Source organism: Musca autumnalis, unplaced genomic scaffold (genome assembly GCF_047663935.1).
Source record: "Musca autumnalis isolate F117 unplaced genomic scaffold, ASM4766393v1 scaffold_1, whole genome shotgun sequence".
NCBI classification, from domain to species: Eukaryota; Metazoa; Arthropoda; class Insecta; order Diptera; family Muscidae; genus Musca; species Musca autumnalis.
The window spans coordinates 253,747,618-253,767,541 of NW_027411644.1; the positions used below are offsets into that span (position 1 = coordinate 253,747,618).

General features: G+C 37.2%; 3 protein-coding genes across 7 annotated transcripts in view; 1 reads left to right on the forward strand and 2 right to left on the reverse strand.

The window, feature by feature from the left end:
• The window catches only part of LOC141389381 (uncharacterized), a 540,923-nt gene that overhangs the window by 276,306 nt on the left and 244,693 nt on the right, over positions 1–19,924 (forward strand). The window lies entirely within an intron of this gene.
• On the reverse strand, positions 4,723–6,917 carry LOC141389382 (neprilysin-1-like). The gene has a single exon (XM_073960817.1). The coding sequence runs from the start codon at positions 6,858–6,860 to the stop codon at positions 4,815–4,817; it is 2,046 nt and encodes a 681-aa protein (XP_073816918.1). The 5' UTR covers positions 6,861–6,917; the 3' UTR covers positions 4,723–4,814.
• Positions 16,927–19,339, reverse strand: LOC141389375 (endothelin-converting enzyme homolog). The gene is made up of 2 exons (XM_073960806.1): positions 17,067–19,339; positions 16,927–16,991 (listed from the first exon to the last, which is right to left on the reverse strand). The coding sequence occupies exon 1, from the start codon at positions 19,328–19,330 to the stop codon at positions 17,120–17,122; it is 2,211 nt and encodes a 736-aa protein (XP_073816907.1). The 5' UTR covers positions 19,331–19,339; the 3' UTR covers positions 16,927–16,991; positions 17,067–17,119.

Consider the following 19,924-nt stretch of genomic DNA (forward strand, 5'->3'; position numbering starts at 1 on the left):
TAAAATTCTGAGTCGATCTGTGCAAGTCCGTCCGTCCGTCCGTCCGTCTGTGGTAATCACTCTAGCATCCACAAAAATGGAGATAGGACGCTGAAATTTTGGGAAAATGCGTCTTTTGTTTGCAGGCAGGTCAAGTTCGATGATGGGCTATATTGGTCCACGTTTTGGTATAGCCCCCATATAACGGTACCCCCCGATTTACGGTATTTTGACGTTTTTAGATACATTTTCAGACCGATTTAGCTATAATTTGGCATTTAAGGTTCCTAAGTGCCAATAAATTTATATAAGAAAACTTGTGGATATAGGTCTACGCTTTGGTATAGCCCCCATATAACGGTACCCCCCGATTTACGGTATTTTGACGTTTTTAGCTACATTTTCAGACCGATGTAGCTATAATTTCACATTTAGTGTTCTTAAGTGTCAGTAAACTTATATAACAAAAGCTGTGGACATAAGTCCACGTTTTGGTATAGCCCCCATATAACGGTACCCCCCGATTTACGGTATTTTGACGCTTTTAGCTACATTTTCAGACCGATGTAGCTATAATTTGACATTTAGGGTTCTTAAGTGTCAATAAACTTATATAACAAAAGTTGTGGACATAGGTCCACGTTTTGGTATAGCCCCCATATAACGGTACCCCCCGATTTACGGTATTTTGACGTTTTTAGCTACATTTTCAGACCGATGTAGCTATAATTTGACATTTAGTGTTCTTAAGTGTCAGTAAACTTATATAACAAAAGCTGTGGACATAAGTCCACGTTTTGATATAGCCCCCATATAACGGTACCCCCCGATTTACGGTATTTTGACGCTTTTAGCTACATTTTCAGACCGATGTAGCTATAATTTGACATTTAGGGTTCTTAAGTGTCAGTAAACTTATATAACAAAAGCTGTGGACATAAGTCCACGTTTTGGTATAGCCCCCATATAACGGTACCCCCCGATTTACGGTATTTTGACGCTTTTAGCTACATTTTCAGACCGATGTAGCTATAATTTGACATTTAGGGTTCTTAAGTGTCAATAAACTTATATAACAAAAGTTGTGGACATAGGTCCACGTTTTGGTATAGCCCCCATATAACGGTACCCACAATTTACGGTATTTTGGCGTTTTTAGCTACATTTTCAGACCGATTTAGCTCTAATTTGACATTTAGGACTCATAAGCGTCACTAAACTTATATAACAAAACTTGTGGACATAGGTTTACGTTTTGGTATAGCCCCCATATAACGGTACCCCCCGATTTACGGTATTTTGACGTTTTAGCTAAATTTTCAGACCGATTTATCTATAATATGACATTTAGGGTTATTAAGTGTCAATAAACTTATACAACAAAAGTTGTGGATATAGGTCCACGTTTTGGTATAGCCTCCATATAACGTTATGTACCGATTTTCGGTATTTTGAGGATTCTAGCTAAAATTTTTAACCGAATTAGGAGTTATTTGACATTAAAGGCTCCCATCAAAAACTGTCAACATAGGTACATGTTTTATTATAAACATGTCAACATACATAGTTCGATATAGGCACCATAAAAAAGGGCCTACCGAATGAAACATTTTATGTACATTATCTGACATTTTAACGTACCCACTTAAATTTGGGGACAGGAATGAAAACTAATTATTCCATTTTAGTTCAGAATATTTTATGGTGGAGGGTATGAAAAGTTCGGCCCGGCCGAACTTAACGCTTTTCTACTTGTTTAAATATAGCATAGGAAAGGTTCCCTGCTCCCTCCGAAATGCAAGAAATTATTCATCCTATTTTCACAGAGGGCCATCCCTGTACATTTCATGCAAATTTCAGGAAAATTTGTCCAATAGTTTTTTTTAGATATAACATATTTAAAAAAGGATGTAAAAGTGGGCGTAGTCAAACTTTCTTTCCATAAAAACCTAAGTTGGGCTATGACTACGGTGACCAACCGTACTCTATTATAGAGTACAGTACTCTATTTAAGGCGTCCGTACTATATTTTTTTAACGTACTCTATGTGTCCTCTATTTTTATTGGACGTACTCTATGTCCTCTATTTTTGATTTGTTTTGTGACTACATACGTAATCCAATCCGAAATTAAACAAAACGATCGAAAACGAATAAACCGATCAGCATATTTGTTGTGGCCTCAATAAGATGTTAATAATTAGGGTTTTCCCGGGTATTACTTCTCTTATATGCTACATACATATGTACATACAGCCCGTTTTTAGTATATAGATATGACAGACAAATGTGGAAATTCCATAGATGGGGATTCCCAATGAAAAACTCTTCTAATAATCTTGTCTTTAAATACATAGTTTTTGCTATAAATTCGTAAAAAAAAAATAAAAAGTCTAGATTTTTATGTGATCGTATATGAAGATCCGATCATCTGTTTTCGAACTACAGAGGGCAACGCCAAACAAAATCCATTTTTTTAATTTGCAAGTGTACCTATAAGCTCTTAAAATAGGTTGAATTTTTTGTTGAAGTATTACAAAATTACCGTACTCTGTTTTGGCCTGTAATTTTTCTTCAATGTGTATATCGTCTGCTCCGTCGGAAAAGGTCGTAAGTCCCTTTCAATAAATTTTTCAGGAGGAAGAAAAAACATTCGAGCGCTTTCTGTATTAAAGATTTTATTATGGTGGTAAATGCAGTATTTTTCGTTTATTTATTCCGCTTCAATACCTATACTTTGTTTGATAAAATTCCGTCGCGTTAGAGATATAATTGGATGTCTTTGGACTTACGACCTTTTCCTTGTACAGTTTTGTATTTTTGTAGGGACTTACGACCTTTTCTTACAATTTACGGACGTTTTTAAAATAAAATATTTATACTTTACAAAACAATGTGGAAAGGGTATTACAAGTTTGTTTTGTCCAATATTCGTGTAACATCGCGAAGTATTCGTAGACCCCTCCCTTTGCCATTTTTTCATATCTTGACGAGATAAAGCGATCTAGCTATGTGTGTCCGTCCATCCATTAACAATTGTAATAAAACTACAAGCCTCAATTTTGGTGTGAAATGGACCAAACCCAAAATTTTTACCCGACGTTGTAGCTGTCCTGTAGATCGAAGTAATATTCCGATCGGAGCGAAATTTTTAGAATGATTTGAGTTTAAGACAAATTATTAGCGGGTTTAATGGACCAAAACTTTTGTGTGAAATCGTATATATAAAAGACAATGTGTGTATGTTTGTATGTTCCGCATAGACTCAAAAACGGCTGAACCAATTTTTTTGAAAATTTCAGAGAATATACAAGGAACAACCGAGTTGAAAATAGGCTTTATATTTTTTGAATTTCAGAGGGGGCGGGGGCAGGCCGCATTTTTCAAAAAACGCTTTTTTTTTGTAAAAGTTATGAAAGTATCGGTCAGAAAATTAATTTGCGAGGCAACGGTTGTTGAATCTCCAACCCTAAGTACTTATTCCATGTAATTTTCAGATTATGCACAGGGGTGTCCCTTGGTTTAAGTAGGCTATATATGTATGTATTTTGTTGAATTTCGGAGGAGCGGGTTACACCTGTGCCCTATTTTTTAAATGCGCTATATATAAAACTTAGGAACGATTCCGTTTCCCCAATCCTGGGTACATATTTTAGCAATAAGACCCGACCAGAGTAAAATTCTAAATCGGTATAACCATGACCGTCTGTCCGTCTTTTGAAATTAAGATACAGCTCGCAATTTTTAAGATAGATCTTCGTGATTTGGTATAGAAGTTTCTATTACTTCTAGGATGTTTGGTATTGACGTCATCAGAGCTGTTAGAATCACCCTTAAAACCATAGCGAACTAGACCTATGACACCATCGTCTAATTCCATTCCAAATTCATACTGGTCTTTGTTAGCAAAAATCATGATGCATTTTTAATTTAATATCATTTCAATCAATTATTATTTTAGAATCATTTAATAATATAAACATTGCACTTACCCGTCCGTTAGAAGGTATTACTTTATTGAATTCAGAATACAAACTAATCTCTTTATGTGAATAAATGTCCCTAGAGAAACCACAAATTACCATTTGATAAAGTTAAGTAAGATATACGACAGTAAAAAAAGCAAAAATTTTGATTTTTTTTTAAATTTTTCAATATATTAGGTATTTGAACACATACAGCATCCCAATTTGTATCAATGAAAAGGCCAGAAGTCCATCTTTCATAATCAGTTCGCTTATAGGGGAAAATAGATTTCAAAAGTAAATTTTCGTTGCAATATAAAAATTATCACATTTTTGTTCAAAAGTTTGGTCCACAGGCTCCGCCAAATATCATCCGATTATCATCCAAAGGTGTAGGCTAGTTCTTTACATTGTACCCCAACCATGGATGACGTTAAACATTATATCTGATCTACATTAGGTGTAGTATTCTTTTAACGTATACATTTTCCTGTGGACTTACGACCTTTTCGTACTCAAATTTGTACGTTTTGTGGACTTACGACCTTTTCCGACAAGGGCAAAACATATAGAAAAACGCCACATACTTCCATTTTCTTTGTATCATACGACGTGTTTTGACTTGTACTATCATCCTGTAACAAAAACGCGATTTCCAAAAAAAGTGGACTTACGACCTTTTCCGACGGAGCAGACGATATGTACTCTATTTTCATCCAAAAATATTGGTCACCGTAGCTATGACGAACATTAAAACAACAATTATCCAAATATGTCCAATTGCCAACGAACGGCATTTCATGTTTATTTATACAGATTTTTTTTTTAAATAACTTTTAATAATAATAATAATTTAATACAAAATGTAAAACTAATAAATTATGCATTTATCACGACGATTCATAACACTAGCTGCCGGGCAATGAAATACTTCCGAGAACTCCTCCAGATTTTGCAACGTTAACATAACACGAACTTCTGCCGGAGCATGAGGATCAGTGAGGGTATTCAAAAGTTTATATTTTGGATTAACATTATCGCACCACAACTGGGCATAGCCAATGAAGAATAACTGACGACTGTTGTAGGGGAAACGACGAAAGAGCTTCGCCTTGTGCTTGTCCAACCATTTAAGATAGGCCATATAGGCCAAACGTATTCCACCATTATCGGCAATATTTTCAGCCTGTGATGGTGGCCGGTGAAGTGGTTGACCAGCGTAAATATAGGCGGCATATTGTTGATCAAAACACTGCTTCAGTTCATTAAATTCTTCTATCGATTTTAGGTCCCACCATTCAAAGAGATTACCATACTTGTCGTAGAGTCGGCCATCGTCATCGAAGCCGTGCAAAAGTTCATGTGACAGTACACTGCCCAATTTGGCAAAGGCCAATGCAGGCGGAACACCTTGTCCGGAAATGTAAAAGGGTTGCAATAGGGCAACTGGTACTGTAATGATGTTGTACATAATGGCATTTTGGGGCGAATAGGTGTCTATGGGAATATCATCCGTGGGAGTAAGGGTCCTTGAAAGCTTGTCTCTTTCATCTGCAGCCATAAGAATTTTAAGTGATTTCATGTTGCCAATGAAATCGCTGTCACCAAATGCCAAACGTTCAGCATCTTTGTCAGAAAAATCTGGTGTAAGAGCTGGTAGCTCAAGATGCATATTTTCAAGTTTTTCCAATGCATAAAGTCGAGTTTCCGAACTCATCCAATGCAAACGCTCGGATTCCAAGACATCTTTAAATGCCATCTTAATATATTGCCACATTTCTCGCAAATCCATTTCAGTTTGTGGGCTATTATATTTTCGATAGACCATGTTTTCGAAATTCGTGGGAAAATAGTCTTTGATTTTGGCCACACAGTAGTCCTGTTGTTGTTTTTCGTCATCATAGCAACTAAAGATAAATTCACGGGCCAATTTATAGAAAATGTAATTGGCCACAATGTGCTTGGGTGTCTTGGCCATAACGGCTACCAGATTTTCCAAATAGGCATATTGTTCATAGACCGGAAATGCTGGCAATGCACCATAAAGAGTTGTTAGCATATTTTTTATATCCAAATATGGCCAATATTTTGTTTGTAACAAGTCAACATTTGTTGCTGTGAGCATTTCCGTGGGTAGCATACCCTCCTCACTTAAGCCCCGTGCCAATTCCACTTCAAATTTCACAATTTCTTTTGCCACTTTTAGTGCTTGCTGGGATTTGATGTCTAAAAAATTTATTAAATTGCTAGCTGTGGCATTCACCAGACTATCTCTTAACTCTTGGAATTCTGGATCAAGATATGAAACCTTGTTATCAAGCAACCAATCTCCCGAAGTTAAAAACAAAACTTTTATTTTGTTGTCGTAGAAGTCAGTGTTGATACCGGTGCCCCACAAAATGTTTATTGAATACTTTTTCTGAATTTCATTCACCACCTGCTGCCAATCGAAGCTGCTCTCTTGCCACTTTTCCCCCACAACAGCTGGCATTTGACCAAATTCTTCAATCAGGGATAGCAACTTGCCACTGTACTCCAAATATAAATCCGGTAAATTTACACAGGATTTGTAAAAGATCTTCACTTTTCTATCAGCTATTGTATCAGCTGCATAATCCAAATCGGATAAAAGTTGTTTTATTTTGCCATCAAACGCTTGTTCCATTATTTCAAAATAGCTTACACTAACTTTTTCCTCATCATCATCGTCGCTGATGGTATGAAATTGTGCAAAATTGCCACAGGCAAATTCATAGAAATTTTCACAGGGCTCCACCGATTCATTCATGTAGGTACGCATCTCCATTATCTTGCCCATGAGTGCAATTTGTGTAAAAGGGAAACATTGTGCAGTGCTCATTAAAAAACACCCGAAAATCCAAAAACAAATAATGTTACATATGATGATCCGAAACATGTTAATCCGTTTTTGCTTAGCTTCAAACAAAATAAACAAAATTCACTACTAATTCATTGAAAGCTTAAATCAAAACTATTTTTTAGTTTTTAATTTGTGAGCAAATTATAAATGCTTGTAATTTTGAGATGGGTCAAAGTTTATCAAAAACTTTTTTTCTTTCATTCTTGGAATTTTCTGAACTTGAAATTCTAAGCTAATGCCAATATTTTTGGCCTGGTGAAATACACAGTATATGTACATATGCTAGTCTTTGACTAAGCGTAGTGAAACAGATGTAAAGTATAATTGATATTGAAGCGATGTAAGCAAATACAATATTTAGGACCCGACCGAACTTGTGATACCCTACACCACTGCTACCAATGTACATGAGCTTTTCGTGGATTGAAATTAATTTTTGAAAAAAAAAACTGAATTACAGTCGAACCTCGATTATCCGGAAATCGATTATCCGTAAACCTCCATTATCCGGGAATGGAAAACACAGCATTTTTGTTCATTTTACACCGATTAACCGCGAAAATGCAAAACAATGCAAGAATTAATTATTTTAGAACATCTTTTAAATTCCACATTAAACTCAAAATTGCTTGTATTTATAAATACTTGCAGGAACCCATATTTTTTTTATTAAACATGACCGTGTTACTCCATTATCTGGGAAAATCGATTATCCATAATGCCTCCTCTCTCGTGAGTTTTCTCACTCTCTCCTTGGAGTTTACATTAATGATCGGGCTGATTAAGTTTTATGTAGGGATAGTTGTGAATGTTAACAATATACCCTCAGCCACTGACAAAAAAACAACAACAACAAAACCAAACCAAACACAATAATTATGCCGTTTATAAAATATCACGAGTTTGCTTTAAAATCGTTGGGTACCATAATGACATATACCACAAATGAAATCATTTTTAATAACCAAACTTCTTCATAAAAGACTCGAAATATGAAATTACGTTAAACTAAATTTGGAAGAAATTTTTGAAAAAGTTTTAGAGTTATCTTGCAGAATTGCCATTGTACCGTTGTAAATGAGGCCGCTAGAACAACCTAGAAAAACAGGCTAGTGGGCGAACATAAGCGGAAAAAGTGGATAGACCATCTGAAGCAGTGCAACATTGGTGCAGGAATAAGTAAATTGTGGGCAACGGTTAAATCACTCTCGAGTCCGGAAAAGAAGGATGACAGAACGGCTGTTACTTTCAACGGCGTGACAGTAACTGACCCAAATAGGTGCGCGTGTTATTTTAACCGGCAGTTCATAGAGCACCCCGAGAGTGATAGGGCGAAGAGAAGTGTGCTACGCCGTATAAGAAGAACTCTTCCAGCCGAGGAGGTACCACCACAATTTACGATGAGCGATGTTGCAGATGCCATCCGAAACGCTAAATCATCCAAATCGTTGGGCCCGCACCGAATATCGATGGTAATGCTTAAGCAGCTGGATGAACCTGGAGTTGAGTATTTAACAAGTGTTCTCAACCTATCGTTAGCCAACCATGTTGTACCGGATGCCTGGAAAGTTGGCAGGGCGGTCCCGCTGGCAAGGATGCCAGCAGAGGTGAATCGTACAGGCCGATTTCACTCCTGTCGCCAGTAGCAAAGATCCTAGAGGCGCTACTCCTCCCCACGATGAGAAGGTGTTTTCCAGTTTCCCAACATCAACATGGATTTCGGAAAATGCATAGTACTACAACAGCATTAGACGCCATATCCACACATATCAGTAGAGGACTGAACCAGAAAAGGCCGTGCGACCGAACTGTCATGGTGGCTCTTGACCTATCGAAGGCCTTCGATACCGTCAACCATGCCAAGCTGTTCGAGGATATAGAGAAAACTAATCTCCAGCCATGTTTGAAACGTTGGGTAATCAACTATATGTGTGGACGCCAGTCGTTTGTAGAATTCAGAAACAAGAAGTCCAAAACCCGTAGAGTGAAACAGGGAGTTCCCCAAGGAGGGGTGATATCTCCGGAACTGTTTAACCTCTACCTTTCTGAAATTCCACACCCTCCAGACGGCATAGAGATCGTGATGTATGCGGATGATTGTACGATCTTGGCGTCGGGTCCTATCGTCGATGACATATGTGATAGGTTAAATGTCTACATAGCTGACCTAGTGCAGTTCTTCCATCTGAGGAATATGAAAATATCCGCCGCTAAATCCACAGCCACGCTGTTCACCACATGGACGGCTGAGATGAAGCTCCCACTGAACATATTGGTCGATGGTGCACTGATTCCGACCTCTAACTACCCTAAAATACTGGGTATAACGTTCGATAGCATGTTCAAGTCGTCCGCGCATGCCACAGCTATTTGCAATAAGATCAGAAGTAGGAACAAGGTTCTCAAGTCGCTGGCTGGCAGCACTTGGGGTGCTGATAAAGAAACCTTGTTGACCACCTACAATGCAATAGGCCGGTCTGTGGTAAGCTATGCGGCGCCAGCGTGGTCCGCAAAGGTTAGCACATCGCAGTGGAAGAAGATTCAAACCTGCCAGAATGCCGCCCTGAGGACTGCAACAGGGTGCCTCCTCATGACACCAGTGGACCATCTTCATGAGGAGGCGAAGGTTTTACCGGTGCGTCAGCACAATAAGATGTTGTCGATGCAGTACCTGCTTGGGTGTTACCGCAGTGAGCATCCCTGTCACGATTTAATGGACAGGCGCCCCCCTCCCAGGCACGTCAGGAGAGACCTTCATGATCTAGAGAGAGAGGTCCAAAGGTATAAAAGAGAACCGCTAGATCAACGAGCCTATCAGGCAGGCTTGAATCGCATTCACACCAACATGGTTGCGCAAGCAGTACGAAGATACAGTGTGAATGCCGTACTTGGAAACCATCCCCCATCCATTGCAGCAGAAGAACGACAGCTGCCAAGGCAAACACGAGTGGTTTTAGCTCAGTTAAGATCCGGACGATGCAGCCGCCTCAATTCGTATTGGGCCAGAATTGACGCCACGATACCCAACATATGCCCAGCATGTGAATTGGGACCACACGATACTCTGCATTTATTTAACTGCCCAGCTAATCCCACTCACCTGTCTCCTCATTCTTTATGGACGCAACCAGTCCAGGTTGCGGAACTCTTGATACAGAGGAACTTGATAACTGAAATAATACACGAACGAACATATATGCGTTGCTACAACAACAACAACCTAGAAAAAAAAGATCAGAGAGGAGCTCTTAAACTTCACTTCATCCGAATTTTGAGGGTAGGTTCACGAAGGAGTGGACCGATATAGTCCATTTTCGAACCTTATCTACAACTGGAAGAAATAATACGATGTGCAAAGTGTGCACCAATCAGAATCTCCTGGTTGGTGCCGTCAGGGTTTCTTGGAACATTTAGGCCAATATATCAGGAGGTATGGACTTACGCAAGCCGCAAGGATAACTTACTGAAACAAATTTCGAAACGATCCGAGAGACCTCTTAAAAAAAAAAAAACAAAAACAAGAAACTAAAATAGGGGTGGGTGCTAGCTTTTGCCATTTCTACAGTTTTCGAAATATTTGAATTAAGATTACATGGAATCCTTGTAGTTAAACTATGTGGTGTCTTTGGCAATTTTACTGAAAATAATGCAAGGAATATTTTTCTTGAAGAAATTAACCCTCATGCCAGTCATAAATGGGTCTTTTTGGTCCCTTTTTCCGCAAATCTTTAAAATCTCCTATAAAATTGGATCGTATCAGACTAAAATATTCTAGAAATTTGTTGGCCATAAAACTTTAAATTTTATTGATACAATTTTATTTTTGATTTTTGGCCAGGTTTTTTGGAAAATTAGACACTGTGCGGAGATACTCTAAGGAGTGGACCTATATTTAGTTGAAATTGATACGATTTTATTTTTGATTTTTGGCCAGTGTTTTTTTTTGGAAAATTGGACACAGTACGGATGTAAGGAGGAGGACCGATATGGCCCATCTACGAACTTAAACTTAGTTTGGACCAAGTCTTCGGAGTCGAGCCATTTTTGGTCAGACTCTGACTCCAGTCCAATTTTTTTCTCGACTCCGACTCCAACTCCGGAGTCGACTCCGAAAATAGATAAAATAAAATTTACAACATTTACATTACATTGGCAGGATACCAAAACATAGACCTATATTGTTCGTTTTTTTTCTCGTTGACAATACGGAATACAAAGTAATAAGCACTTCAGCATACTTCACACTTCAGAACATGTAGCAAAACCCTTCAAAGCAACTGCAATCGGACGGTATCGTAAAAGGTTTCTCTACCTAAACACCGACATACGAGTATATTTACAATTTTCCGAATTTGACTTATGTACCCAATGAGACTCGAAATACCAAATTACCATAATTACTGACCGGTAACACTCTTTGTAATTTTTTGAGTTATGGAAAATTACCGATATTTTAACTCCGCAACGTGACAGAAGACCAAAATAGTGCATTGCGCGTTAACATACATTTTCGTGGTTAAGGTTACTTGAAACCTTTATGTCAAAATGGATCATTCTTTCAAACCCTTACGAATTTTAATTTACACTTGTAGGCCTTTGCCTACATAACTCTTCATCTTCAAGGACAATATCTCGGATTCTTGTCCGTCCATAGTTATTTTTTACGTATTGCACAACGTAATGTGACTAAAGAAAGTCTTCGAAATACATAAAATCGGGCTGTGCCGTTATACTAAATCGTAAACCTATATCAGCAATTTTATATCTTTATACTTTATAAAGTTGCCTACGAATATTTCGATGTGTTTCAAACGGAATGACAAGTTAGTATCTTATGGTGGAAAGTGTCTTTTGTCTTCCACCACAAAAAGAATACAAGTAAAACCAACGTTTAGTACGGCTAAGCCCAACTGACAATCAGGAATGATTAAATAGTTCTAGAAATTTATATACCCACCATCCTATAGAGGTAATGCTCATAATTTAACGTCAATTTGTTAAATATTTTTCATTCCTCAGCATAAATATATTGACAAATTTATCTCAGATGCATGACTTGATCGAAAAATCATTTGATTTCATCGAAGAACCACAGGATAGCATAGGAGCATCCCCTTAAATAGAGAGACAAATGGTTAAGTAGTTTTACTTTTAGATAAGCACACGCTATTATATTATAAAAAACAGACTTCTTTATAAAAGACGCATGGTTCTCCAAAAGACCGAATATGTCGTTTTAAAAAATAGCAGGAACATCGTCTTTAAAAGATTCTAACTTTTCTCATACAAATTCAGCAAGAATTCTAGTAGGTCTTTCGTATGATTTCCCTTAAAGTACTATAAGGTCTTTCATAAAAGTCCAACAGGTTCTTTCACAGCAGACATAAATGACTTCTATTAAAAAAAACAACAAGAGAAGACCAGTGAGTCTTCCATAAAATGGCCTGTAAATCTTCTAAAAGATCTTCCCTAAGTATATTTGGAACATACAAACATTATTCCAATCAATTGACCCAAAAATGTTTCCGATATGCATTTTGTAGTCAAAATAGAGCTTAAGAGTTTTTTAATTATGATCATTTAAATAATTTAAATTGATTTGACAAATTTTGATAAATGTTGGACAGATTGTTGGCCGGAGTGGGAGTCGAGCTTTTTTTTACGACTCCGACTCCGACTCCAGCAAAATTTGCTAGACTCCGACTCCAACTCCGACTCCGAAGCCCTGGTCCAAATTTCAACTTCTATATATCAATGACGGTAAAACCTACGAAAATATCATAAAGGCAAATCTTGTAGAGAATTTTCATAGCTACAACATTTTCTTTAGTCCCATTTCGATAGGACTTGTGGTTTCCAAGCAAAATCATGAAAACCTAAAAACCCCTAAAAATGTCAACATGAATTGATTTTTTAAAAGGCGCCCCGGAGATTTTTTGTTTTTTATTTTTCTCATCTATGAACATTGTAGTTTCAGAATCCGCAAAAACTTTCCAGTTGTAAGCACCTTCCATTTAAAATTGGTTCAAAAGCACCGTGTCAGTTTGACAATGGACCTGAAGAAATGAGGTAGAAATACCTATGTTTGAATTGTAAAGCATAAAGTCCATAAAAAGTTTTCACTAAAACACAATATGGCGGATAACGCTTACTCGGGTCTGTTAGTAGGAGATTAAAAACCGCTATAAGTTTTGCGAGAAACTGTCAATTTTGTCAGCGTGAACAGATTTGAAACCAGATTTTTTCCTTAACCTCTATATCGAAAATTGTGGTTTTTACCATATACCTTTAAATAGGGACTATACCAAAGCATGGGCCTATATAACCCATCCATATCAATTATTGTGGACCCTAGAGTGATGACAACAGACGGACCGGCGAACATGGCTATATCGACTCAGAATTTTGATTGATTATTACAATGCATTACAAACGGAAAAATACAATTAATATATCCTCCACACTATAGTGGATGGTATAATTACTGATGAGAACGATTATCCTATTTTTGCCGAAACTTCACATATTGTAAAATTTCTTACATCAAGTTTCAAGAAGAAGGTGTACATCGGACATCTTCATCCGGCGCATCCTTTATAAATAGACAGCGAAATCCTATGCAAATGCATATATGGTTAGGATGGTCGTAGCGAAAATCTGATTAGACAGAAACTCGTTTTATTACAAAATAATACGAATTAGGCCCAGAAATTTTTGCATATTTTGCATATCGTGCATATATTGACATATTTTTACATATCTGCATAAAATGAGCGTATGCAAAAATGTATTCAAGGATTTGTGGTCTTAATATCCCACCGAAATATAAGAAATTTGGAATTTTGTCTTCGTTGTGGGTATAGAACTTTCTACCTGATATTTTTCGGTATAGGTCCACGTCTTCATATTGCCCCCATAGAACGGTACCTCTGGATTTCTGGTATTTTGAAGGTTGTGCCCTCAATATCCCTCCGAAATGGCTGAAATTTGGTATTAAGTTTTCGGTAGTGGTATGCAACTTTACAAATGAAATCTGTCCGCATAGGTCCACGTCTTCATATAGCCCCCTTAGAACGGTACTTTCCGATTTTCGGTATTTTGAAGGTTGTGGCCTCAATATCCCACCGAAATAGCTGAAATTTGGCATTTTGTCTTCGTTGTGAGTATAAAACTTTCCGCCTGAAATTTTTCGGTATAGGTTCACTTCTTAATATAGCCCCCATAGAACGGAATCTCCCGATTTCCGGTATTATGAAGGTTGTGCCCTCAATATCCCTCCGAAATGGCTGAAATTTGGTATTAAGTCTTCGTTAGTGGTATGCAACTTTACAAATGAAATCTGTCCGCATAGGTCCACGTCTGCATATAGCCCCCTTAGAACGGTACCTCCCGATTTTCGGTATTTTGAAGGTTGTGGCCTCAATATCCCACCGAAATAGCTGAAATTTGGCATTTTGTCTTCGTTGTGGGTATAAAGCTTTCCGTCTGAAATTTGTCGGTATAGGTCTACTTCTTAATATAGCGCACATAGAACGGTACCTCTGGATTTCTGATATTTTGAAGGTTGTGCCCCCAATATCCCGCCGAAATGGCTAAAATTTGGTATTAAGTCTTCCTTGGGGGTAAAAAAACTTTCCACCTAAAATTTTCGGTTTAGGTTCAGCCCCTCATATAGCCCCCATAGAACGATACCTCCCGATTTTCGGTATTTTGAAGGTTGTGGCCGTGGTTATACATTTCATTTTGCATATGCGATATGTTTCGATTGCAATGTAATCAAAAGCCAAAAATATGCCCAGTCCCAAAATTTGACATGAATCGGACCAAAAATAGGTGCAGTTTAAGGGCTGTTCAAGTACTGTTTTGAAATTCTTATCGAATGTAGTCTATGTGCCGCACCATGACAGCTATCTAAAGGAATGACTGTTAAAAGAAGATCCAGTTCCGAGATGGAATATGGTCTGTGAACACTTTAATAGCGGGTAGTCATTGTATATATATGGGAGATATGGGCCTTGAAATGACCCATTATTTAAGGCTACATTTTTTAGCAGTCGTTATTACAGCGCTATACATTCATTCTCTGTGGACTGTGTTGATTCAGTTTGTCAGTAGAAAAGTTGGACCACTGTTCATGATACATACCCCAAGAACGCCTAACACTGAAAATTTCGAAAACTTCTGCTGTCAACTACAAAAATACTATTTATATTTAAAACTAGGGATCTGTTCTTAGCACTTTTAGTTCCACCGCTCCTGATATTGTTTTTTGTACAGTCACAGGCTGACGGATTACTCCCTTTCAACGCTCATATCTCAGTAGATTTTGTTCCGATCAACTTGAATGTTTACCACATATTCGATCCTTATTATTAGGCATCGGAATTTTGCATATATTTGAAATGTCAACAAATTGTAACTACGTTATTATACGGAATTATATGACAACGACAGAATTTCGATGTTATATTCAAATAATCAAAAATACGTACAAAGTTCCAGCTTCTATTGTTTTATAAAAAATTTCTGCATTATAATTTTCAAAAATATGCAAAAATCCGATGTCAACTTATTATACTTACAAGTATAAGTATATATACATATACTTATAAGTATATTTCGTTAAAAAAAACACAAACACTGATTTACTCACTTTACTGTCTTTATTCAACGAATGCATAGGGGAAACTGAAGAAAAATGTCTTTCTCGCAAAAATAACAAAAATAATTCATACCATTTTTTTTATTTTCCTCTTGCCTTGTGGATGAATAAATCGCAACAACAAAGAACGGAACACACGTGTTTGGCCGCGATATGTATACACACCACAAAAGCAAAAACAAAATTCCCAGCTAAAATTTTTTTCCGAATTCGTTTCGAATTCGGACAGAATTTCTGAAAAAATATCCGATTCTGATACCGAATTCGGTACGAAAGTTGTATGGACGTGGCACCGAATTCGGAAAGAATTTTCTAAGAAAATTCTTAAAAAATATTAGAGTTTCGCGACGAATTCCGTCCGTATTCGGAAGTAAATTCTTGGAAAATTCGGAGAAAAGTTTAGATTTTCTGACAGAATTCGGTACGAATTCGGAAGAAAATTCTGGAAAATTCGATGAAAAATTTAGATTTTCTTAAGAAAATCCGTCCGAATTAGGAAATAAATTCTGGAAAAATTCGGAGAAAAGTTCAGATTTTCTGAAAAAATCGGAAACAATTCCGACGCTGACGCCACGTGTCGTACTGTACAGAACAAACCCCACTCAGAGACAATTTTCTTTCAATGTGCTATTTATGGAAGATTCTAATTTCAAACTTTCTAATGATTTTGCCTGTTGTTATCATTTTATGATTAACAGTAGAACAATATGCAGAAGTATACTTCTACATATATGTTGAAGCTATAATCACTAGCTTGAATTATTATATGTAGCATTTATATTAAAAACATTTTAAAATTGTATATGCGAATTTTATGACCAGTAATTTTGTTCTTCGACATCAAACAAAAAAAGAAATCCCTTAGAAAATCCATTAGAAATCGGAACGAATTGGGAATGACGATTCTTAAGATTCTTTAGAAAATTTGCAGAGATTCTTAAAATAAACTTATAGAAAATCGGTCAAATTTCTAGGAAAATATTAGAGAAATCGGCCACAATTCTAAAAAATATTCAGAAAATCTCAGAAAAAATCTGATACCAGAACCCTCGGAAAAAATTGTTAGCTGGGTTGTTCACCCTCCTGTCATAGCTTCTACGTCTTATTATACAGAGCTCTCGCTTACCCTGTTGGTACGCTCTTTGACAAAAATCCTATCTCCACCCATAAAAATATGTTCCAACATAAAAAATATGTTTGGGTACCAACAAATAAACAAATAAAATTGAGATATGTTACAAATGTTGTAAACATATATTTGTTTGCAACCAGTCCCAAACATATATCTGTTTGGATCCAAACCTATTTCTAACATATATTACTTCAAAAGAGACATAACAAATTTCCTAATTTTGTCCCCTTAAAGCTGAGGAATTAAGAAGAATACATTACCTTCATGTCGATCCATCTATTTTTTGGAATTACTAATAATGGACCCCATTCAATTGTAATACTCATCGTTTTATTTATTTCATTGAAAAAATTATCATCATAATTTATTATAACTGAAATTAAAGAAGAATAAGAAAAGATTATAATCAATTCTCCGAAATAAAATAAGAATTCAAAAAATAACTTACCTTTAAAACTACTACTAAATAAGAGATCCTACAATTCGTTACATATTTCCCTCTCAATAAATTTCACATTTATTGTAACGATTCATATTACTGCCAATGGGACAATTAAATTCTCGGGAAAATTCTTCAAAATTCGACAGTGGACCAATGACACGATATTTCCCAGGAACATGAAGATCTGTGGATGTTTGTAGATTTTTAATTACCGGATGGACATCACTGCACCACAATTGGGCATAGCTAATGAAGAACAATTGTTTGCCGGAGTATTTAAGGCGTGGCAAAGATTCCACTGGCAGAATTCCTGTTGAACGGGCAGCATCCTCATACCAACGCAAATAGGCCGCATAGGCTAAACGTACACCACCGTTGTCGGCAATATTTTCCGATTGTGATACCATTTCGGGAAGTTTACGACCATTATAGGTGTAATTTTTATATTGATCAATAAAACATTTGGTGCGATTTTTAAAGTTTTCCGTGGACTTGGCATCCCACCAATTATGGCTGCTACCGGATTTATCAAAATTCCGCCCAGTGTCATCAAAACCGTGTATCAATTCATGGGATATCAACGAGCCCAGGGTACCATATTGCACAGCATTAGGATAGAGATTGGACCAAACGTAGTAGGGTTGCAGCAGGGATACGGGAACCTTGATTTTATTCTCCACAATAATATTGGCTGGGGTAAAGGATAGGATCTCTCCAGCCTCGAGGGCCGAGGGAGGTTCATTTAGTTTTTCTCTGGTATTTTTGACACTCAACACCATGGCCGATTTTAGATTTTCCACAAAGTCATATTTATTCAACTGCAACTTGCCCAGTTCTGAGCTGAAATTCCTCTGCTCATAGGAATTAATTTCCAATTGCATGGCCTTCAACTTTTCTATGGCATAGTTTCGGGTCTCCTCTCCAATCCAGCTGAGCCTGTCGGATAATAGAATTTGTTCAAAGGTGGTTTGAATTTCATGCCACATAAAATCAATGGCCTTGCCGGTGGTGTTGTTGCTGTTGTAACGCCTATAGATGATGTTGTCCAAATTTTTGGCAAAATACCGCTTGGTTTTGCCGATGCATTTCGTTTGCAGATCCTTGTGCAGTTTGGGCACTTTGACCATAAAATGTTCCAGGAAATTGTAAAAAATATAATTGGCCACAACCCGTTTGGGAGTCTCCTTGATTAGTTGGATGAGATTTTTCTGATAGTCCTCAGCCATTTCGTAAACCCTGTCTTGTGGCACATAACCCAAAGAGATGTTAATGTAGCGCTTCAAATCCAAATCTTTGCCATATTTTACGTGCAATTCATCCACAGTTGTTAGACGGGTAATATCAGTTACCTGTAAGCCGGCTGTGGCATCGATCATACCTTTGGCCAAACCAATTTCAAACTCTAACAACTCCTTGGCCGTAACCTCGGCCAATTCTTGTGGCAGCTTCAGGAAACGCTGCAAATTTTTTGCCATTTTACTTTGATAACCTTCACGATAGACGGCATTGCTTTCCTCCAAGTACATTGATTTCGATTCCAAGGGCAAACCACGATAACCAATGTATAAACGATTCTTGGTGGTATCGGCATAATCCACCATTATGTCATAGCCCAAGATGATGTGTATGCCATATTTATAGGCCATCTCACTAACTGTTTTTAGCCAATCGAACTCGTGACGATTCCATTTGTCACCCACCAGTACAGGTATTTCACCGAATTCTTCCGACAATTCCAACAGTTTATCCTTATAGACATCCCGCAATGTCGATAAATTCATACATGAATCAAAGAAATTCTTTACCTTTCTGTCAATGTCGTTTTCGAAACCGGCATCGTCTGCTGACAGTACCTCGGCAATTTTGCGATTCAGGGCTCTCAGCACCGTCTCAAAGAAACCCGTTGAGGCATGTTCCAAAGTATTGGCGGGATTAATGCGATTCCATTTACCACAAGCAAAGCGATAGAAATTATCACAGGGATCCACAGTTTCGTCCATTAAATTGTGTATCTCCGCTGCTTTCGAATAGCGTACAATTTCTTGGCCCATGGGGCTATCTAAATTTGTGGCAGTGGCATTAAAAGGCAGACAATCAGAGCTGCCCTGCCATAACACTATGCAAAATATTAAATACACTTTTAACATTTCCGTTTGCGTAGCTGTGCTGAGTTGTTCCTTACGTCTCGATTTCAATTTTAAAACTGACCCTTCATCATTTGTTATGCTGTATTCCAACACAGCACAACAAATGCAGTCAATCATACTCATACATGTGTGTGTGTATGAATGTGTGCACACATGTAGGGATATGGTGGTTAAGGCGATAACCTTATCTCCCTCCTCATAACCACAGGAAATATTTTATACAAGTACTCTTGTCCGACTTAAGAGTAATCTGTGTTATTCTTTCGGATTTGCTCTTTTGTTTCGAAATATTATTTCAATATTGTGGTCGGTAATGCAAATTTATTTTTGAATCGGTATAAATAGTAGAGATAATTTTCTCTTTTTTCACTTTCTCTGTCTCTCTCTCTACAATGCTGGTTAATTTGGTTTTTTCTTATCGCCCTGCACAGTGGCCATGAATGTAAAAATTTGTGAAATTGTTGTAGAAATATTTCCTTAGCTAATATTTAAATCCGCCAGGGAAATTTCCATACCTGAGATTAGTTTTAAGGACAAATCTCATATGTAGCTAGTCTTAGACCCTTTAATGAAATGCTCAGTAAAATTGTTGTGGAAAATTTCGCACAAGACTAAGCCCTATTTGTATGTAATTTTAAGAGCAAGGGGCAAATATACATATGTACAATGGTGGATTCTTTGAGAATGATTCAGCTAGGATTTTTTTTTTTGAATATT